Raw genomic sequence first — 22,892 nt, 5'->3', positions numbered from 1 at the left:
ACACCTCTTCCCTCCCCTCCCCTTCCCCCGCTCCCATGTCCCCCCGGAACTTTCTATTGTGATTTGGGTGGAAGCTTGCAGCATATTGGTTTCCATTCAACAGTTCATAAACATTTTGATGTGTGACACTGATGGCGTTCCTCACAATATAACAACACTCTTTCCACTGCCTCCTCTGTTTACCATGGCCATCCATCCATCCTTGCCATCCCTGGGGGAAGGCCACCCTTTTGATCTCGGATGGCTGATTGTACTAAGGAGTGCATACCTCCTGGGCATCTATCATATGATTGAAAGTTGTGCCAAGGAGGTAATTTCAGGGCCAGGCATTTCTAAGATCCATGGTCTTGGAGTTCTCACCAGTGTCTGTCAGACCAGTAAGTCTGGTCTTTTTTGTTCCACGTTTTCTCCCATTCTATCTAAGTCTTCCTAGTGTAATCCCTTTCATAGTGGTGAGGTCCTGGGAGTGAGGTACCATATAATTTTGGTGTTCTCTGGGTCATACAGGCTGGGGTTCACATCAACTATTAGTCCTTTGGAATGTTTGTTTATATCCCATAAAGAGTTACAGTCTCTGAAACCCACAGGGGAAGTTCTAACCTCTGCCATGCAGTTGCTCTGAGTCGGAATCTACTTGGTGACAGTGTGTTGGGTTGAGGTCTTTAAATTTGTTTACTCTCTTTTGCTTTGGGCAGGGAGAGAGCCATTGTTGCATCTTATTTTCTTATAAGGCTTTGTTTTGCTCGCAAGCTTTTAAGACCCCACTTGCTACCTCACCAAAGTAGGATATAAAAGATTGTCTTTCTGGACAGCTATGCCAGTTGACCTTGGTGTCTTTCAAGACTGCGGCCCTGAGACCTCACACACAGTCACTCACTGCCAGCTGGGCAATGGCAGCTTCTGGTGACCCTGTAGGACAAGGGAGAACGTCCCCAGTAGGATTCTGAGACTAACTCTTTACGGAAGAAGAAAACCTCGTTCTTCCATGAAGTGCCTAGTGGCTTTGCACTACTGACCTTAGAGATCACAGCCCAATGCTTTACTATTACACTGCCAGGGCTTGAGGTGGTTGATTATAAATAAGCTGTTTTCATAACTTTCCTTCTTGTGTGCTTTACTATATTCATGGATATATTTTCAACTTTGGTAAATATATATGTAGAAATATCTTGCATCAAACCTCTATATATTTGTAGACATAGTCCCATTCTTAAAGATACCAAACACACTCACATAGGTACATTTATTAAATATAAAGGTAATTATTGCAGGTTTCGCTAGTTGTTCCTATTGTACTCTATAGTATAGTATCGATTCAACTCACTCAAAACTTAACTCACTGCCATTGAGTTAATGCTGACTCAGAGTAACCCCCTGGGGTTTTCCAAGGCAGTAACTGTTTATGGCAGTAAAAAGTCCAGTCTTTTTCCCTCCAAGCTGCTGGTGGTTTTTAACTGCCAACCATGCAGCCCGCAGTCCAGAACGTAACCACTACACCACCAGGGTTTCTATAGATTCAAGTCTGTGTGTGTGTATATATATATATAATTTAAAGGGGTTACATATAATTTGATTGAAACCAGAATTAAGAGCCACAAGCCCTTCATCAGTTACTGTATTCTGTTGCCATGGTGATATTTTGCACTGCAAAGGAACTAACCAGTAAATAAGCCTTAGGGCAGAGTAAAAGAACAGCTTTTATATAGAATTTGCTCTTCTTAGTATATCCTATAGACTGGTTCTTTATTTTTCTGTTTAATTTACTGAATATGAATTTCTTTTGTTTAGAGAATTTTTTTTGTCTTACATCCATTGGTATGTTTGAGCTTCATGAATATCGTCCTGTGAGTGCTCACTTGCTCTCTGTGGTGTCCCTTGTCTGTGGAGAGGAATTTTTTAAGTGACTGCAGCCTAGAGTGACCACAGGAGCTCTCAGATGTGTGTTGGACTCCTGGGCTGAATCACTGGTCACATGTGGCCCAAGGGGAGTCCCTTCATCACTCGGCTGCAGTTCTTCTAATGCCGAAATGAGAGAGATGTCAGTCACCAACTGGCCCTTCCCTCTGACAGTGACCCAGGTGACCTTCGGTCGCCTTCCCCTCTGACAGAAGAGAGTAAGCATAGCTGAGTGGCAAAGTAAGTCATATTGAAATCAGACTGCCTGGGGCCTTTCTTGACCTTGAGGCTTGGTCTGTATGCTGGTGGACAAGTTATTTATGCTTCAGCTCTGTCCTCATTCGTACCTTAAGGAGCACTGGTGTTGCTGTCAGGTATTGTTGGACTGCTCACTGCAACCCTACAGGGCAGGGCAAAGCTGCCCCTGTGCGTTTCTAAGACAGCAACTCTCCAAGGAGAGTCTCTTCTTGCTCTCATGGAGCAGGCTGGTGGATTTGAACTATTGACCGTGGGGTTCGCAGCCCAACTTGTAACCATTACACCGCCGAATGAAATAGTCCATGTAATTCCTTAGCATAGGGTCTTATCCACAACACATGTTCAGGGCACTAGACACATCTGTGGTAGTTATTACTTTCATTGGGAAGATAATCAATTCATTGTAAGACGTGTTCACCGGTAAAGGCAGGTCGAGTCATGACATCACCTGAGAGTACATTTGGAGGGAGGTATTTTGTGTTACAAATTGATTGTAGTGATGTTTGTCAGCATGAGGCGATCAGGGTTTAAGGAACTGTGTGTGTGGTATTGTTTGAGACAGTAAGAGCTACTTATGAAAAAACATCCAAGAATCCAGAATGTACATTCAAGGGGGCTTCAAGAGAGGTGGTAGGGAAAAAATCCCATTTTTTCCCCATGAGCTTGTTGAAGCCCCATCATATTCCTTTCTTTCCTGTTTCCTCGTTGAGTATGGGCCCTGCTTCCCACAGTGCTGCTCTGGAGCAGCTGTTCTGTGAACAAGTTTAAGTGACCTCAGTAAGTCTTATTTTGAAATTCTGTGAAATAAAGTTCTATTAAGGTAGGAGCTAGCAGAGCTCAGTGTATTCATTTGCATTTTGAAAGGGAATTATTCATAAGCTGTAGAGTTCTTATGTCCTCCAGTGGAAGCAGCTAGCAGGGCGGGGCAGCAATGCCGGACTGGCTTTGTGCCGGTGTGCCAGCACTTTGTCAGACTCACCGCCGTGGGCTGGTGTGTCTGGGTGAGCACTGAGTGCCCTGCAGAGTGCCGCAGCTTTTCCACGGCAGTACAAAAACAGTGCTCTCCTCCTGGTGGGCTGAAGAACGCAGAGGAAGGGTGACGGGTCCTCTCCTGGGACGACTAGGACTTGGCAAAGGTGGTCAATGACCTTTGGAGAAGAAACCTCCCTTTAAATAGATGCACGATCAGTTACTGTCTTCTTCCCAGGCCGAACAAGAGAGTCCAAGAAAACTAGTTCAGACGGGTGATCAGCATGAATTATCACAGTTGAAAAAAAACTACAGACTCGGCTGTGATGGAAACAGAAGGTTTCAAGTCCGCTTGGAAAAAGGCTTTACTCAAACAGGGTGGCCGACGCATGATGATCCATAGGTAGTGAGATGGAAGAGGGATCAGAAGGCCCGCCTGGGGAAGAGGCCCTGCCTGTGTGGTCTTGAGGACACTGGACTTGCAAGCAGAAGGGAGTGCTTACAGACCTTAAACAGAGAAGTGGTATCATGGCAGTTTAAGATGTGTTCTGACAGTCCACGTGCTTTGAATGTGTGCTAAGGGGAAATGAAGAGATCCGATGCTGAGCTTTGGCAAATGCCAGTCACGTCGGGAAGAAAGCAGTGGACAAAGAGGAGCAGATTTGACCCCTGGTGATGCTCTTCTCCTCTGAAGATGACCTATACCACCAGAACACTGGTTCTCCGAGAGGGATGAGGAAGTGCTACTTCCCTGAGATTTAGAAATTGGGGGGGGGGGGGGGAACATTTTGGGTGAAATAGCAATGCCCCAGCCAAAGGACCACTGATGGCCCCTTGAAGCACACTGGAGCAGACAGCTCTCAACAGCCAGGAAGTGGAGAGGTGGGATATCCCAGGTGGGCCAGGACCCTGAAGTTGTCCTGTCTTCCTGAGAAATTGAAGAGGGAGTTTTCCAGCGAGCAGAGAGCATCGCTCAATGACCTGCTCCTCTAGAGCCATGGGGCTAGACCTGGAGAGGCCCCTCAGTTCTTTTGGGAATATGAGGTGGAATAACTTGCACAAAATGTAGGCTAGTTTAGAACAAGATTTCATTTATTTCTAGGGGTGCTGTTGAGTAAGTGGTGAGCCACTAACTGCAAGGTCAGTGGTTCAGATCTTCCAGCCCCCCCTTGGGAGGAAGATGAAGCTATCTGCTCTCGTAAAGGTTTGCAGCTGTAGAAAGCCCATGCTCAATGTCAGAGGGTATCGTCTCTTACCAGGTACCAGGCACAGTACCCCACTGCCATCAAGGTGATTCCAACTCAGAGGGACTCCCATCAACCCTGTATTGGGTTTCAGAGACTCTAAACCATTTGGGGAACAGGCAGCCTCATCTTTCTCCCAAGGAGTGACTAGTGGATTTGAGCCACTGATCTTGCAATTAGTCATTCCATGCTTATCTTATATTGCCAGGCATAGTAATAAGTTTCTTACACATTTTGTCACGTCTTCTTCATAGTAGTCTTATGAAATGTGAGCATAATTACCATTTTACAGATTAGGGAGTAAAATGTGAAATAACTGCTTTGAGTGCCAGGACTGAGATTAAGCCGAGTAAAGTAAAAGGAAGCAGTAATAACACTACACTCAGTCTACATAGTTCATAATTATGGTGAAATGACACTTTTTAGTATGGCTCTTGTGATGTATTATAAAGTCTAGCCTCTCTGCCTGGGGTTATAATCCCCTTTTGGGGTGAGTTCTCTATTAAGCTAATGGACAGAATTAAGGGGGACGTAGTCTGAATCCCCACCTTACTAGACGATGTGAATCAAGTCCTCACTTTGTTTCCTTGGGGATATGGTCTGTGGAAAAAGAAAAACCACACCTCCATCAAAGGCATTCTTTGTGTGTAAGAGCCATCTCAGAAGTAGAGAAAGAATCCCTGAGATCATCAAAGTAGTAGTGCTACTAACAGGAGCATGCTTGAAATTCCTGCCTGATGTGGATGCTGAGACCAGAGGAACCGGAGGCCATCACATAGTGACCATAAGACAAAGCAACGAGGTTACGCCCCTGAGACCTGAGACCATGAGACAGTGAAGTCCAGTGGCAGGCGGGCTTCTTGGCTCACAGAGGCCAAGTGGCAAAGGGGCCATCTGGCTAAAACGCTGCAGACCAGAGAGAGAGAGGTAGCTGCTAGATGAGGAGAGGTGCTGTATTGGACCAATGGCTATTGCCCTTGTGTTTATCGATCTTGTGGTACTCTGTTAACTTCCCTCATTAACTCCCATAATTGGGAGATTTGTCTGTGAGTTATGGGTAGCCACTGCAACAAATATCATACCCAGTCGCAGACCAGTACACTGTTATGGGAGCAACAGTGGGTGGCAGAATAGGGTAATGGAGGCGGAGGATCTCTGCCTCCTGACATCTCTCTCTCCTGCGAAGCCGCAGGAGGTCAGACGTGATCTCCAAGCCATACTCTTCACATGATAGTTCACAAGCACAGTGTTCTAGGCTTTGGAGTGGATCCAGACCATCCCCGAAAACCAGAATGGGCAGCAGTCTCTCTTCCACCAGCTAATGATTCCTTTGCCACCTGCCTCAAGATTGAGGCGGAATTAAATCTATTTTTGTACTCTAATGGTCATGCTTTGAAGTGGATAGTTGACATTTAGCAAATTCATAGCCGTAAGACAAAAATGTGCAATATAAAGAAGATAAGACAAGCTTGTCTCTGTAAAAGAGCAAGTCCTTCCAAATTAGAAAATGAAAAACAAATCCAATAATCTCTAAGTCAGGGCCTTTCAGATACGTTTATACAGCTGGTCCGATGCTGGATTTCCGATTCAATAGCGCCGATGTGAGGAATTGCTATCTGTATTGGTAATGCATGTAATTCTTCTGATCAGGCAACATTAGAAAATATTGACCCAGGCCTTGAGGAGCTGTCTGTATAAGTAACTCAAAATTGAAATCTCAAGAACTCATTTGCTGGTAGCAATTCTTTATACACCTTGATGATACATATAATGATATAACCTTGAATTTATATCCATTTTTGTGGTTCAGAACTTTAGATAATGTGTTGTTCTTATCTTTCTGAGTGGCATGTTCTTGGGATTATGTAAATCACAACAATACGAAGTCTTTACATTCACATGTAACTAGTTGACATCCAACCACTTCAAGAGATAGCAGATGATGAAGAACCTGCAGTTCTGAAGGAAGACGTTCCAGCTGCACTGAAGGCATTAGCCAGAACCAAGGCTGCAAGAATTGACAGGATACCAATCGAGACGTTTCAACACGCCGATGAAGCACTGGAAATTAATCACTAGTCTATGCCAAGACATTTGGGAGGCAGCTACTTGGCCAACCATCTGGAAGAGATTCACATTTGTACCCATTCTAAAGAAAGGTGACCCCACAGAATATGGAAGTTATCAATAATATAGTTAATATCACATGCAGGTCAATTTTTAAAAGATGATTCAACAGTGGTTGCAGCGGTACACTGACAGGGAGCCGGCAAAAATGTGAGCTGGATCCAAAAAAGGACAGAGAATGAGAGATATCATGGCAGATGTTAGGCGGGTCTTGACTGAAAGCAGGGAAGACCAGAGCATTGTTGACTTGTGTTTTATTGATTACGACATCCAACTGTGTGGACCATAACAAGCTATAGAGAAGAATGGGAATTCCAGGACACTTTGTTGTGCTCATGTAGAACTTGTATATGAAGCAAGAGGCTGTTGTGCAAACAGAACAAGGAAACACTGAGTGGCTTAAACCTGGGAAAGGTGTGCATCAGGGTTGTATCCTCTCACCATGCTTAATCTGTTGAGGAAATTACTACAAAAGCTGGATTATATGAAGAAAAATGCAGCACCACGATTAGAGAAAGGCTTATTAACAACCTATGGTAGGCAGATTATACAACCTTGCTCTCTGAAAGTGCGAAGGAATTGAAGCACTTGCTGATGAAAACCAGGGATTTCAGCCTTCAGTGTGGTTTACAAGCCGCCTTGTAAAGAAGACCAGAATCTTCACAACTGGACCAATAGGGAACATCATGATACATGGAGAAAAGGTGGAAGTTGTCAAGGAATCTGTCTTGCTTGGATCCACAATGAATGCTCTGGAAGCAGCAGTGAAGAGCTCAAATGACACATTGCAGTGGATCAATCTGCCGCACGAGACCTGTTCAGTGTTGGAGAGAAAGGATGGTACACTGAGGGCTAACGTGCACCCAACCCACGCCCTGGTCCCTTCTGTCACCTCCTGGGATGCCATTATGGCCTCATGCTGATGGTGGTGTATCTGTGTTTTACTCTTATCTTTGTCCTACAGACAACTTAATAAATAAATTTATTTATAATAATAAATAATAAATAAATAAACTTAATAAATGTGTCTTTGTAACTGACATTTGAATTCAGAGTCACTTTTCTGCCCTAGAAAGAAGGCATGCTGTTTCTTTTTTATTCGAAATTAAACGTCAGCTGTGTTTTCTATATTGAGACTGGACTAGGCTACTTGGATTCTGAGCTAGAGCTACCTAAATATTTGACTAATTTAAGAAAAGACTCATGATGGATAGATGTTTTCCTATATGTCCCAGTGGGAAGTACCAGCACACATTTTAGCATCAGACAACTCAGGTTCAAATCTCGGGTTAGGCACTTTTCCCCTATGTGTCCTTGGCCATGTCCTATGTCCCCACCCAGCCTCACTTTGCTCACTTGTGACTTTGAGTTGCTAGTCTTTATCTTATTTGTCCTTATAGAGCAAGTCAGAGCTCCATAATTGGTAGTTTGTTCCTTTTAGATTACATTTATTCTCATGTAAGATAAGAAGTTCCTCAGGCTAAGCCAGTGTGAGTCTATTTTTATGGTAGCAGAATCTTTTTTTATGTAACTAACACTTAGAAGATCTTTTTAAGAGCATTTACTATTTTAATTTTCAGTGATTAAAAATGTCCATGTTGTATATGAAGTTATGGTATCCCTGAAATGTACACTGGGAAAAAAAAGTTTTAAAGTTTAAACATGTTGGAAACTACTGGACTAGATATCTCTCAGCACCCATTGAACTGTAACATCCAATGACGTTAAGAAGGAGGGTTTGTACTTGAAGGCCAGGATCTAAAATGTAAGTGGGTTTAAAGTTCTACCCCACTCTTCCTGACCCAGCTGTTATTATGAGTCTTACTGGCTGAAGGGGCAGGTGGGGGGAAAGCGCCCATTACTACTCTAATTATCCTATCCTTCTCTACTAAATCACTGAAGTGACAAGAGAGAAGACCCCAAAGTGCCGCATTCTGTCTAAATTGTTGATTACCCCCATCTTCTGTTCATCCAAGTGAAAGCCTCTGACCACATCAATGGTGAACAGCTCGTGTTTTCCTTACAAGAAAATGAATAAATCTCTTGGGTTATTCAGCACTGAACAGATCAAACACTCAGAGCTGGTTTCCCCCACAAACATCTAATATTTAAGCATTTGCTGCTGCTTCTTGGGAAGCTGTCAGGTTTCGAATCCGATGGGATTTTGCTGGTCTTTCTGGAAGGGGCTGAGTCATGGAGGAGGTGTCAATGCAGCAATAGCATCAGTCCGTGTCAGGCTCCGCAAAGCCCACGTGGACGGAATCTCCTTATCCGGAGAGCACAGGGAAAGCTTGCTGTAGAATCAGCGAGCACTTAGCAAACCTGGAGAAGAGGGAAAATGGCTTTTCTTAGAAAACCCACTTGGTGTCATTAAAGCTCCATGATGAAAAAAGGAAACGGGATTTTGCTAGCAATAGTGCCCCTCTTACTAACAATCAATCTATTATGACAATGGTTCGCAACCTTCCTAATGCGGCGACCCTTTAATGCAGTTCCTCATGTTGTAGTGACCCCCCCAACCATAACATTATTTTCACTGCTACTTCATAACTGTAATTTTGCTACTGTTATGAAGCAGGCGACCCCCATAAAAGGGTTGGTCCACCCCCAAAGGGGTCGTGACCCACAGGTTGAGACCCGCTGTATTATGAGGAAAGGTACCAAGTTTTCATTTGTATCCTTTAGAGAAAGCCATTTCCATTGAATCTGCTTTGATATCCCTACTCATGTCAAACAGTGAAGGCTGTTGCTGGCGCATGTATTAATTGCTTCAAATTTGATAGGGTGTAGCCTTGAACTTTCAATCTGTGTTCTTAGAAGTATTTGTTTGCATGTACTTCATAGATTTCGTAAGACATGAAAAATTAGGCAATCTCATCAGAATAGGTACTGATATATGTGACAACATGGATGAACTTTGCACGTTATACAAAGGGAAAGAACCCTAACACAAAAGACCATCTCTTGTAAGATTTCATTTCTATAAAATGGGCAAATTTATAGAGACAGAGTAGACAGTAGATACAAGGTGCTAAAAGGAGGGCAGGCTGGGGAAGGGCTGCTAATGGGTCTGAATCTTTTTTGAGGGTGATGAGAAAGTACTGGATGAAATGGGGGTGATGATTGGACAACCTCGTGAATGTCCTGCAACTAAAACTACTGAATTTTAGGGTGCAGTGTATGGGATGCGAATTGTATCTCAATAAGGTTTTTATAAAAATTAACTAGGAAAAGACCTTCCATAGAAAGCAACAAAAACAGAGGAACAAAAATGGTTTTACACTCGCAAGCAAATTAAAGGGAACGTGGATTGCATTCTGTTTTTTCCTTTACTCTATCAAATTCTATATGACTGTTAAATATTATTGGCCAGTCCCTTGTGTACCTAGTTTGTGCCTGTAAATGAGAAGAGACAATCTCTCCACTCAGAAGCTGAAACGCTTTCAAAAGATAGATGAGCTATAGGGTGAACTCTATCTAAGTAACCCACTGCCACTGAGTCAGTTCTGACTCATAGGGACCTACATGGGGTTTTTGAGACTCCTTTAAAGTCTTTCTGGAAGCACACAGCTTCCTCTTTCTCCCACGTAGCAGCAGCTGGTAGGTTTCAGTCACTAGCCTTGCAGATAGCAGCCCAGTGCCTAACCCACAGCACCCCCACAGCTCCTTCGAGGGCGGGCTAGGAGAGTTGTCCTTTCTGTGTAAATGGCTTTCCACTGCTTTCTCTGTGAACCTGTTTACAAACATTTGTGTGTGTCTGTTTATATTAGAGTAGTGCTAAAAGTATACGAGAATAGAATGAGAAAACATAAAAATCTTGAAGCGTGGTATTTTCTTTGACGTCACCAGCACATTGAAATCGTCATCTTTAGACATGTGTTTTTTTGTCGTTGGCTTTTTCTTTTCTTTCTTTCTTCGTTTACAACTTCGGCTCGCTTTATCCTTGTAGTGACCTAGAGGCAAAAGCTATTATAATAAAAACTAGCCGAGGTATCACATATCTGACTTTAGCATTTATATTCGTTTTTTTTAGAATTTGTTTTTGGGGTTTTGTTTTTGAGAATGTATTCTGGGTCACACCATTATAGTCATATCTTTTAGTGTCATTATTCAGAAGATTCTGATTGGTTTTGTGCATTTAGTGATCATTTCTCTCCGGCGTGTTCAAAGAGAAGGAGAGACTTAGGCTGGAGAAGGGGGCGTCTGGGAGTGACCTGCTTTCCAATATAGTTCAGCGGACTGAAATAGCTGCCATTTTTCACAAGTAAGGTAGGAACTGGCTTTGATTTCCACTTTAGGGATTTACAGAAATGACCGTACTTTGGGGATTCTTTCATAAAACAAACTTGGCTACCAGGCCAGCTAGAATTTTCAGGAATAGCTGAGAAAGGAAAGGACAGGCAGACAATTCTTCATTTCTCCCCAGAGCTGTTGTTCCACCCAGACTTCTGTTGTTAACAGCACGGCACCCACATTCTTCTATTGAACAATTGTATCAGCCTCACCCTGCCCAAAGGTCTTCCCTTTCCCCAGCTATGGTCTTAAGTTTCGCAGACTTCTCTAACACCTTTTATATCTATCAGAAGCGCTGCCCACCATAGGCCCTCCTTACAGTTCACTAATGATTTCAGGGGCTGCTAACTGCAAGGTCAGCAGTTCAAAATCACCAGCCACTTTGCAGAAGAAAGATGAGGCTGTCTACTCCCATAAAGATTTAGTCTCAGAAACCCACAAAGGGCACCTCTACTCTGTCCTATAGGGCTGCTCTGAGTCAGAATCAAGTCGTTGACAGCAGTTTGGTCTTTGTTGTTTTGGTTTGTTTATGTCTTTTCTACCCAAACCATTTCATAATGTCATGCACATATTTATCTATACATTTTTAGAGACCATTTATATATTATAATATTTAAAATTCATACTATAAATGTTTACTATATTTATTTTTCTTATATGGATAACAATAAGTCTAAAAAGTATAGTTCCTAAGACTTTTATAGCATTTACAAAATCACCAAGCTCCATTCATCATTTACTAATTCATTTAATTCTCTTAACAATTCTGTGATGTAGATACAGTAAAATCCACAAAAGCCAGAACCTATGTAAGGTGGAAACTGCTAGAAATCTCAGATCCTTTCCCCTCAATTTTGTGAAAGTAGAAAAATAAGTTCGACTTGTGGAGGTTTTGTTCTCACAGAATTCACCGTGCTGTTAGAATAACTAAGCGAAGATGCACTCTGGTGCAGATTCTGTATGGTAGACCCGGCACCAACGTGCTAGCTTCTCACCCGTCCTCTCTAGTACCTATCTTTTAGCACACTCGTAAGTATTCCTAAAATGTCAAGGGCAAAGAGTGGCCATTTGTACCGGCCTAGCCTAATTAAGACAGAGTGATGTTTGAGATCTGACAAATTGTGTGACCTTTGGTGAGTTCTTGTTTTAGTTTTCATTTCCTCACCTAAAGAGCCCTAGTAGCACTGTTGGGTGGACATTGAACTGCTAACAGCATGGTTGGAAGTTCAAACCCACTAGCTGTTGTACAGAAGAGGAATGAGACTATCTGCACCCCCATAGATTCACAAACTCTGAAACCCTATATCGGGTCAGTATGAGTCAGATCAAATTCAATGGTACCTAACAACAATTTCCAGGGGGGAAAACGGGAAGTATGTAATTTGACAAGTAGATACTGAAGCAGGATATTAAGTAAACGAGGTTGGTCATGGCTTTCTCTCAAACTTTGCGTTTGTTTGACATTCTTTATTATATGATTGGGGCGGGGGAGGGATCTGAACCAATGAGTCAGATTTTAGTGTCCTGCCTGCCCTTGTTAGCTGTCCCTATGTTTCTAAAATGGGAGTTGTAATTGATTATGGGATCCCTGAGTGGCGAGGATCATTAACATCGTCAGCTACTAACTGGAGGTTGGAAAGTCAAGTCCGTCCAGAGTTACCTGGAAAGGCCTAGAGATCGAAACTTTGGAAAAACTGTCCACTAAAACCTCTGTGGACCCCTGGAACATCAGAGGCTGAAGCCAAGTTAGGAATCGGAGGAGGATATGGCCAGTGTGCCCAATTGCCTTCGAGGAAAACCGCCCCTTTTCCATGAGGAAAGCTGGATGGTACCAGTTACCATTGCTGAGCATGTTGCTAAAAGATTCCATACAATTGAATTAGAAGTTGACAGACATCAGCAACTTGAAATTCACTCGCAAGGGGCCAGTGAGTCTCTGTGGCAGGAGCTCGTCCAGAGAGGACAGTGAACATGGCTCTAGACTCAGCGTGCAAGTCCCTCCATCGTGCATGTAGAGACTGTTGATTTGGTGTATGTTTTGCTGTATATATTTTCAACAAAATGAAATTTAAAGAAAAGAATTCTGCATACCCTAGTACTACTCTGACAGACATGGGGTCACCAGGATTCAGAATCAACTCAATGACAATAGGAGCTGGTTTAATTCATCTTGCGAATGGCTTTGTAAGGGCTATGAGAATTAATGATATAAGTAAAATGCTTAGCTATTATAATGTAGCAGTTATCACATTATAAAACTATCAGCCCTTTTGGACCTTTATCATTTATCATACAATTGCCTTAAACTGTAGAACGTAAACCCTTATTACCATTATAGTAATAATGTACCAATTAGGAAAAATTTTCCAATCGATGTACACCCTTGTTTTCTACACTCTGAAAACATTCCTAGCACAGACACGATGCTTGGAGGGAGGAGGACTTTGATGGGTGTTTTAGATTGTTCCAAGACGTGACTGTTCCTTGGAGTAGTCACAGTAGAATCTCTCTGATATTGCTGATAAATGCCCACAGATACACTTCGACTTGTAGGGCCGGGGAAATCTTCTGACTATATATGATATTGCTTGATCTCTCAATTTGAGTTAGTCTTATCTCACCTTGACAACCTGATGCTCAAACCAAATTCAGCGAGGGAAGGTTCCTGGTAAGGTGAAGCTGCTTTAACTCAGTGTGGGCGGACTTAATTAGCTACTTGCTAGTCAACCACATTTGAGCAAATACCTATGACAACGTAGTAAGGGAACACCCTGACTTAAAGGATTTTAGCACACATTCAGAAAAATCATATTTTCATCAATGAATCATCCCAGGTAAATGAAGCAATGAGACCTGGGCCTAACCCCTCAGGAGCCCTGGTGGCACAGTGGTTACAAGTTGAACTGCTAACTTCAAGGTCAGCTGTTTGAGAACACCTGCCGCTAAGGAACCAATCACAAGGATCTACATATAAACCCCTCCCTGGGGGACGGACAACAGAAAAGTGGGTGAAGGGAGACGCCGGACAGTGTAAGACATGACAAAATAATAATTTATAAATTATCAAGAGTTCATGAGGAAGGGAAGGTGGGGGATAGAGGGAGAAAAAAATGAGGCGCTGACACCAAGGGCTCAAGTAGAAAGAAAATGTTTTGAGAATGATGAGGGCAACAAATGTACAAACGTGCTTGGCACAATGGATGGATTGTAATAAGAGTTGTACGTGCCCCCAATAAAATGATTGGGGGGAAAAAAAGATAAGGAGAAACCAGAGGCCATTTCTGAGCACTCAACTATGGAGGGAAAAAGGAAAGAAACAAACCCCCAGCCGCTCCCAGGGAGAAGGATGGGCCTTCAGCCCCTGCGAAGCGGTGCGCCTGCCCTACGGGGTTGGTAGGAGGCTCCCTCAACTCGATGGCAGTGAGTTTGGTTTGGGGAGCTTGGGGCCCCACCCCTGAACGTGTCTTCCTTAAAATTCATATCTTCTTTTGGATCCCCCTGCTAAAGAAAATCAGAGAGAAATGTTGGGAAATCCACTGGTTGTAAGAAGAACCCCTGGAGCCCGCTGGGGGAGCTGCAGGGACATTTTGGTCGATCTGAGGCTAAAACTGCTGTTCTTTCTGTCCTTCCACAGAATGACATTACTCCTTTGCACGTCGCATCAAAAAGAGGAAACGCCAATATGGTGAAACTGCTGCTTGACCGAGGCGCTAAAATTGATGCCAAAACAAGGGTAAGAGCGCAGTTTTTGTGCCTGCTTTTGCTTACGTTCAGGAGGTAGGAATACCTTCCCTCCGACCTTTGGGCCGGGTGGGAAGACAATGGGGAATCTTTCACTCTGCTCCTTGTAGGCTTTATTCTTTTCTTAAGTTGTGATCTCATGGAAAATGAGGGCTAAACATACTCCTCTTAAAATGGGTTGGCCATTCCTATTGATAAGTCTTTAATATTTGTTAAAAAGTACATGAGTTTAATTATAGACACCTGGTACAGTCAGAAGAAGCCCTGGTGGCCCAGGGGTGAAACATCCAGGTGCTTTCCAGAAAAGAGAGCTGGTTCCAAAGCCAGCAGCTACTCTGTAGGGGGAAGAGGGGGACTTTCTGCTTCCTTGAGAACCCTGAGAAATGCTTCTACTCTATCCTGGAGGGCCGCTCGCTCAACGTCAGAGTCAACTCATTGACCATGGGTTTGGGTACCAAGGTCAGAGTTATACTTGCAAATTTCAAGAGTTTAATCTTTGCTAAACACTGAACTATTTGTTCTGTTGATCTTAAAAATGTAGATTCTTCTTCTTTTGAAACTCATCTGTCTAGGTAAGCATTTGCTTACATGGTGTCAGGCCCCGGAGTCGGGGAAAGCACAGAGACATGAATTCTACTGTGAATGCCAGATGCTGGACTTGGGTTGCTATAGGTGGGCTACTGAACCTTTCTGCAGGTGCCTGCTTCATCTGCACACAGAGAAAACTAATGGCCACCTACGGGGTTGTGGCAGTGAACAAGATGATATTGGTGAACTAGGCCAGTCTAGTCTATGGCGGTGAGCTTTACGCCAGCATAAAGCAGGCTGGAAGTTAAGTTCAGCTTTTACTAATCTATCTCATAGAAATGTAATTAGCACTCAACTACTTACCAGTGAGGTTTTCAACATCTTCAGCCAATTCTTTTCCATGTCCTCTGTGTGGATCAAAATGTGAGGAAGAGTCACACAAATACAAAGGTTATCTCACCATAAACATTCACCTGTTAAGGGAGGTAGAGGTTTCCTCTGTCCTATCATTGTACCTTCTGCCGTCCTAGTCTTCTCCTAAGAATCTGATGTTCATGTTGCTGAAACTGGCCCCGAATCCTCAACTTGATCTCTGTAGCTTTTTGATGTACCGCTTCATTTGTTATTCATTACATTTAATCACTCCACCAGTAAATCATTATTATCTCTACAAGCCAGGCCTACTCGATGATAGAGCCATGGCAGGGATCAGACAGCCCTGTCCTACTCTTCTGAAGCCGACGGTCTGGTTTCTCGTCGGTACTTTGACTGCCGACCTAGGCATTGATCCCAACCCAGCACAGCCATTGATAATTGGCAGGAGACTCAAACCTCTTTTCCCTTATGACAATGGGACCTAACTGCTTCATACATCTACCTTCGAAGAGAGAAATGTTCTGGAGAGGGAGGCAGGGAGGAAGGAAGAAAGATGAAAGTTAGCCCCTGAAGGTCTATTTGATTGGGGAGAGACTGACTAGAGGTCTTATTGCACTGACACCATTTCATTAAGAAGCAGTTACCAGTGACAGAGTGCTAGGAGAATTGCTTTCAATGGCAGGTGTCCTCTGCGAAGCATAGGCTCATTGAAGAGAGTATGAGGAGTAAACTACAGAAGGCAGTGCGTGGGCCGCCTGATTATCAGGTTGAGGTAAAGGCTCATTTGTGACGCAGGTAAACCTTATGAAGGGAAGTGGGAGACACTGGAGCCCAGCAGAAAAAAGCAGCTGAACGAGAGGTTTAAGGTTTTAGTGAGTATATGGACCAGGCATTACCTTTCCGCTCTTCTTGGTACTGTCACCAATCACCAGGACAGCAAAATGACGATTAGGCACGATTTTTCATAGAACGGAAGGGAAAAGGCGTTATTTAGGAAGTCTGGGCCCTATCTCTGGGAATGACTCTGTTCCCTGTAAATGGAGTCCCGGAGGTATAGCTGCTGCCGTGGGGCCCATCACGTCAGCTCCAGCACAGCAGAGCGGAGTGCTGCAGGGCCGGGCCCTCCTCACCTGCGTGAGGAGACCACAGAGAGGACACAGGTCCCAAGTTTCAGGAGACAGCGTCCGGAGCAGCACGTCAGCCATGCCAACTTCTTCCTTCTGGGCAGTTCCTAGGCTCTTTGGCCATCTTCATGTGACCTCTATCTTGTCATGTGTGCATTTTCCTCGGTCTGATCTGCTCTTTAGTCACTCAGACGGAGAAGATTTAGAATGCGCTTACTTGGGTAGGATAGAATGAACAAACAAGGAAAACCCTATTTCCAAACAAGACTTACCGCGTGTTTTAGGGTCAGGGCTGAGGGGAAGATTACTCTTTAATCCATTAACGGGGAACGTATCAGAGAGGAGTGTCCGGAGAAAAACATGAACACTCTTTTGCAGAGAAGTAGCAGAGATAAGAAATTGTGTATACAGCAAAATGTAATGTGCAAGTTGTGGTATGCTACATCACCTCCCTGTTCGAAAGGATGGATCTGTTTTAAATAAAGAAGATTTTTTACATTTCCGTTTGTGTTCGTTTAAAATCTTTCCCTTCCCCGTTGTTCCATGAGAGAAATATGAACATGAAGCTTGGGTGAGCCAAGGGACAGAAATGTTCCATCTGCTGTTGCCCTGCACAGGGTGGGGTGGGGATGGGGTGGCAGGGGTGCCCAGGCTAAATTCCTGGCAGGCCATATGGAAGAAAACTGCAGGGTATGCCCCAAATATGTAAACTATTCTGCCTTCTCTTCATCAAAGCTCCCCTTCTCTCACTGAAATGACTAAGTAGTGACTGGGTGCGTGGGTGGAAGAGGAAAAGCCTGCTAAAAGGTCAAAGCCCGGGGCAAGCCTCAGAGGAGAAAGCTGAACTTCTCGTCCACACAAGCCTCAATCCAAGGCCAACCCAGTAGCGCTGGGAAAGAAAGCCCCTTAAAAAGGATCTATCATTATCTCCCTATTATGAATTGGATTATATGCCCTCTAAATCTATGTTGTAAATCCTGACCTCTGGACCTGTGTTTATAACCCCATTTGGTGTTGGACCGTCTTTGTTATGTTAAGGAGGCAGGATTGGTGAAGAAAAATCTTAAGTCGGCGTCATCTGAGATAAGAAAGAGATGGAACAAGTGAGCAGAGTCGAGATGGGGGCCGGGGAGGGAGGAGGAGGGAGAGAGGTCGTCTTCTACATCTGGCGCCCTGATTCAGATGTCAAGGCTCCTAAACTGAAAACTAATGTTCAAGCCTCCCCCCTGTGGGATTTCTCTTACAGCAGCACTGGGTAACTAAGACATCTCCTACCCACCATCCTTCCAGTCCCTGCTACTCTTGCAGCTCTCATAGTGTACTCAACAACCCTGGCTCCTACATGCTCGTCACCCTGTGTAGAGAGAAGAAAAGAGCTCTCAATTTCTCCTCCGAGATCAGCATTGTAAACGAGCCCAGTCCCTGCATAGGCAGCTCTTCTCATAAACAATCCCCTTTCAAAGCTGATTGTTGTTGTTGTTGCTCGGTGCCTTTCAGTTGGTTCCCACTCAGTGACCCTACGTACAACAGAACAAACCACTGAGCCATCCTCAAAATTGTTCTTGTGTTTGAGCCGTTCTGTGCTGCCACTTTGTCAATCCACCATGTTGAGAGCCTTCTTCTTTTGCTGCCCTTTCTACTTTCCCCAAAATTATGTCTTTTTCCACGGATTGGTCGCTCCTGATAACCCGTCCAAAGTGCATGAGATGAAGTCTCGTCATCCTTGCCTCGAAGGATGTGCATGCTGGCTGTCCTTCCATGACAGAGTGCGTGTTCTGCAGGCAGTCCACAGGACTGTCAACATTCTTCACTAGCACCGTTCGATTGCATAGATTCCTCTTTATTCAGTGTCCCATGTCCAATTTCACATGAATTTGAGGCAGTTGAAAATAATCATGGTTTGCGTCAGGCTCTTGCACAGCAGATTTACCCGATGCAATGCATTGTTTGATCGCTTGACGGCTGTTTCCATGAGCATTAATTGTGGATCCACGTAAGACAAAATCTATAACAACTTCAATCTTTTCTCCATTCATCATGATGTTACCATCATGATGGTCCAGGTGTGAAGATTTTGATTTTCTTTACACTGAGTTGTAATCCATACTGAAGACTGCAATCCTTGATCTTCATCAGCAAGTGCTTCAAGCCCCCTCACTTTCAGCAAGCAAGTTTGTGTCATCTGCATATCTCAGTTTGTTAATAAGCTTTCCTCCAATCCTGATGCCACATACTTTTTCGTATAATGCAGTTTCTCTGATGATTTGTTCAACATACAGATTGAATAAGTGTGGTGAGAGGATACAACCCTGACACATACCTTTCCTGATTTTAAACCAAGCAGCATTATTCTGTCTGGACACCTGCCTCTTGATTCATGTGCAGGTTCAGCCTGAGCACAATCAATGTTCTAGAATGCCCATCTTTCTCAGTGCTATCCGTAGTTTGTTATGATCCACACAGTTGAATGCCTTTGCATAGCTGACTCTTAAAGCCCTTTAATTTACGGAAACAAACCTGGATATTGCTAAGAATTTAGATAAGAACTGGTCAAGATCTTACTAGCTGGAAAAACAGGATGTGAGTGAATTTTATTTTTACTCTAGTGCCTGATTTCTAGCCCTCAGTACAACTAGCAAATGGCAAAATCATGACCTAAGGAAAGCTCATCCTCCTGAATCTTAGTCTCCTTCCAGCTACAAAATGGGAGTTTTTTCCAATGTTCTCATAATTCCTAACCAACCGGAAGAACACCAGTCCTTGTAACTTTAAGAAAAATTAGTACCTTTAAATATCATAATGGTGATGCTTGAATTCTTCCCACAAGAGATTAGTTGAGCTAGGAACTGACTTTTGACTAATTTCAAGAAAATATTTCTATTTCTCTTACCATCTACTGCTAACTAGTATCAAACAGCTTGTTACAATTTGCTCCCTTCAAACAGCCAAATATGTGGAGTGTTTCTGTAATAATGACAGGAAATGGTTGATAGAGAAATATCTATCCAGGCAAATTTTGCAATCTGATTTATAGGCAGCATCCTAGATTTAAAATGATTCACAAAGTTTGTTCAGTGTTCCAACATCTTAATTTTAATGTATTTTTTATGTACTAAGTGCTTTTTCTGAATGGTTATTCATAGCGGTGCCCTTTATCATTCCACTGAGCTCCTGCTCTTTGCAAAGTGAACGTACACGCTTATATCTAGGAGGGAGCTTCCCGGATTCATGGGAAAATTCCTTTATCTATTCCATTTTCCACTAACGTTTTGAAGCACATTCATATGTATTCAAGGAAAACACATTGCAACAGATGGCCTTTTATCTTTTTTATTTTCTTCTGCATCGGTTCACAGCCCATCAGAGGCTTCTTATGGTCCCGAGACAAGAATTGCAGCATCTCACAAGTCTTCTGTCTGCTTGCAGATTCCTCCCTCTCCAACAGTCAAAGCAGCCTGTAGTGGTTCAGAGAAGAGGCAGGCGTTCCAGTAATAACAGCAGCAATAACAGCACTCTAATTCCCAGAAAGTCCTCTCAATTTCCAGCGTTCCTAGCAAGTCAGCCCTGGCCATGCCATCACGTATCCCATTACTACGCTGCATCCAGAGCTACCGTTTGACATTAAGGCTCATCTGAACTTCGCCAGCACACAGCACTTTTTCTGGCACGTGCTATGTGTTTAATTCATATTTACTAGTCAGGTCAAGATACTCCCCTTAATGTTACATTTACCAAAAAGTCTTACCTTTACTTGACTTTTTACTGGTACTGTAATAAATTTAATTATTCTTCCAGAAGTTAATGGCATCAGTCTATTTAAAAGAATGAAGGAATATTTCTGTGCAGATAGATACAAGGTTCTCAGAGAACCTTCCTGCATGGGCCAGTTGTTAAATTTTTACTATTCTGGGACAGTGTGAGGGGACACTTTCATGTCCTGTCATTGTAGCTTGTGATTCCTCAGCTTCTTGTAATTCTAGGGTTAAATCCTAAGAAAAAGAAAATACTGGTCGTGAGTTTTGATTTCCATTAAATTCCCAGAAGGGTAATTCCCTTTTTAAAACTGTATCCTTGAAAATGTTAGCTACTTCACAGTCTTAAAAGTCTTCACCAAAGAGAAAGTACTTCCTCCGTAAAGTTATATGATGGGCATGTTGATAAGGGCATTTGAAATAGTGCGACAGACTTTGTTTCTGCAGTAATTCAAACTAACTTAACTATATCTCTTCATGTCTTACAAAAATGTTTAAAACATTTTTATATCACAAATATTACAAGGTAATTTTAAAAGTCCTTTGTACTAAAAGAACAAAATATCATGAAATTAAAGAATATGTCTTTGACCTTCCACACATGAGAGAGTGTGACAATTGCAAAGAGTTCTAAGAATATGTTGTTAGTTGCCAATCAGTTGATTCTGTCTCCTAGCGATCCTGCATACAGTGTGTACAGTAAACATGCCCATTCTCACAATTTATATAACATGTTACTTCATCTTCTCGAGGACCTTCCTCATCTTCACTGATGTTCTTTGCAAACACGGTGGCCTTCTGCAGAGACTGGGCTCCCCTGAGAACGTGTCCACGGTATGTGAGACAAGGTCAGAGTACGTTATTGTGCTTTTCCAGCACACCGATTGAAATGCTCTTGTTCTGGTCTCAAGGCCTGTGCTAAAGCCAGGTTGATATTCTTAGCAACTCGCTGTCAGTGTGCCACTGCAATGATCAAATCTATCAGCAAAATTGTATCGACATGTGACATTAATGCGATTTTTCAATAATCTCTGCACGCTGCTGGGTCATCTTTCTTTGGAATGGGCATACTATGGATCTCCTCCAGTTGGTTGGTCAGGTAGCTCTCTTTAAAATTTCTTAGCATTGACAAATGAGTACTTTCAGCACCTCATCAGAGTGTTGAAACAGTTCCATTTGTATTCTCTCAGTTCCTAGATCCTTGTTGTTTGCTAATGCCTTCAGTAAAGCTTGGATAGCATCGCCTTTCAGCGTATCTGGTTCCTGATCACATGCTACCCCTTGGAATGATTGCATGTCAACCACCTCTTTTTGGTATAGTGACTCGTGTATTTCCTCCATCTGTTGATGTTTCCTGCATCGTTCAATACTGTGTACACAGAATCCTTCAATAGTACAGCTCGCGGCTTGAATTTCTTCCGTTCTTTAAAGGGAGACGTGCTGGCTCTGCTCTTTCTTTTTTGGCTTTCAACTCGAGGGCTTGGCACGTTTCATGATAATACTTTGTCTTCTTAAGCTGTCTTCTGAAATGTTCACTTCAGCTCTTTTATGCCATCGTTTCTTCCAGTTGCTTTAGCTACTGCATATGCTCAAGAGCAAGTTTCAGAGCCTTCTGTGGAGTCTCCTGCCACCCACGTTGATCTTTTCTTGATTTCTTGTCTCGTTACTGACCATTTGTGTTCTTTTAATGTATGAAGCAACAATGGGCCCTTGCACAGAAACAATTATGAGGATGGCCTACAGCTGGGCAGTGTTCGATTCTCTTCTGCATACAGCAACAGCACAAGATGTCCTTGGTGTATTCCACGGCACACCAGGCCTCCTGTTAGTCTTCATTGCATCAAATCCACCCTTGAAACGGCTCACATAGACTTATTTTACTTTCAACTCCAACTTGAATTTAGATGTGAGCAATTGATGGTGTGTTCCAGTCTAATCTCCTTTTGGCTGCCGAAGTTGAGCTTCTCCATTGCCAAGTCCCGCAGGTGTAGGCAGTGTGATGCCTGTGGATTCCATTTGATACCATCTGTATTCCATGTGTACAGTCTCCATTTTTGTGTTGAAAATGGATATTTGCAATGAAGAAGTCATTAGTCTTGCTAAATTCTATCATGTAATCCCCAGCTTCATTTCTATCACCAAAGCGGTATTTTCCAACTACTGTTTCTGCCTCTATGATTCCAATTTTTGCATTCTAATCACAACAAAAACAAAACAAAATTACCTCTGCAACTTGATTGCATTTTGATCAATTTCCAACTGAAGAAGTTGGTAGAATTCTTCAATGTCTTCATTGCTAGTTTTACTGGTTGGTGCATAAATTTGAATTATTGTATTTACTGGATTTCTTTTTTTTTTAATCGTTGTATTAGGGGCTCATACACCTCTTATCACAATCATACATACATCAATTATGTAAAGCACATTTGTACATTTTGCCCTCATCATTTTCAAAACATTTTATCTCCACCTAAGCCCCTGGCATCAGCTCCTCATTTTTTCCCCTCCCTCCCCACTCCCCACTCCCTCTTGAACCCTTGATAAATTATAAATTATTATTTTGTCATATCTTGCCCTGTCCGACA

At 43.0% G+C, this 22,892-nt stretch overlaps 1 protein-coding gene across 11 annotated transcripts in view; it reads left to right on the top strand.

Moving 5' to 3' along the window:
- Positions 1 to 22,892, top strand: part of ANK3 (ankyrin 3) — a 378,044-nt gene that overhangs the window by 152,306 nt on the left and 202,846 nt on the right. For all 11 annotated transcript variants that reach the window (XM_045291321.1, XM_045291325.1, XM_045291322.1 and 8 more), the window contains one exon: positions 14,422 to 14,520. In XM_045291321.1, the coding sequence (XP_045147256.1) occupies positions 14,422 to 14,520 (99 nt within the window). The remainder of the gene's footprint in view (positions 1 to 14,421; positions 14,521 to 22,892) is intronic.

The sequence above is a fragment of the Echinops telfairi genome, unplaced genomic scaffold, assembly GCF_000313985.2.
Source record: "Echinops telfairi isolate 266 unplaced genomic scaffold, ASM31398v2 ScPeMD7_70;HRSCAF=299, whole genome shotgun sequence".
NCBI lineage: Eukaryota > Metazoa > Chordata > Mammalia > Afrosoricida > Tenrecidae > Echinops > Echinops telfairi.
This window is presented reverse-complemented; position numbering and strand designations above follow the sequence as displayed.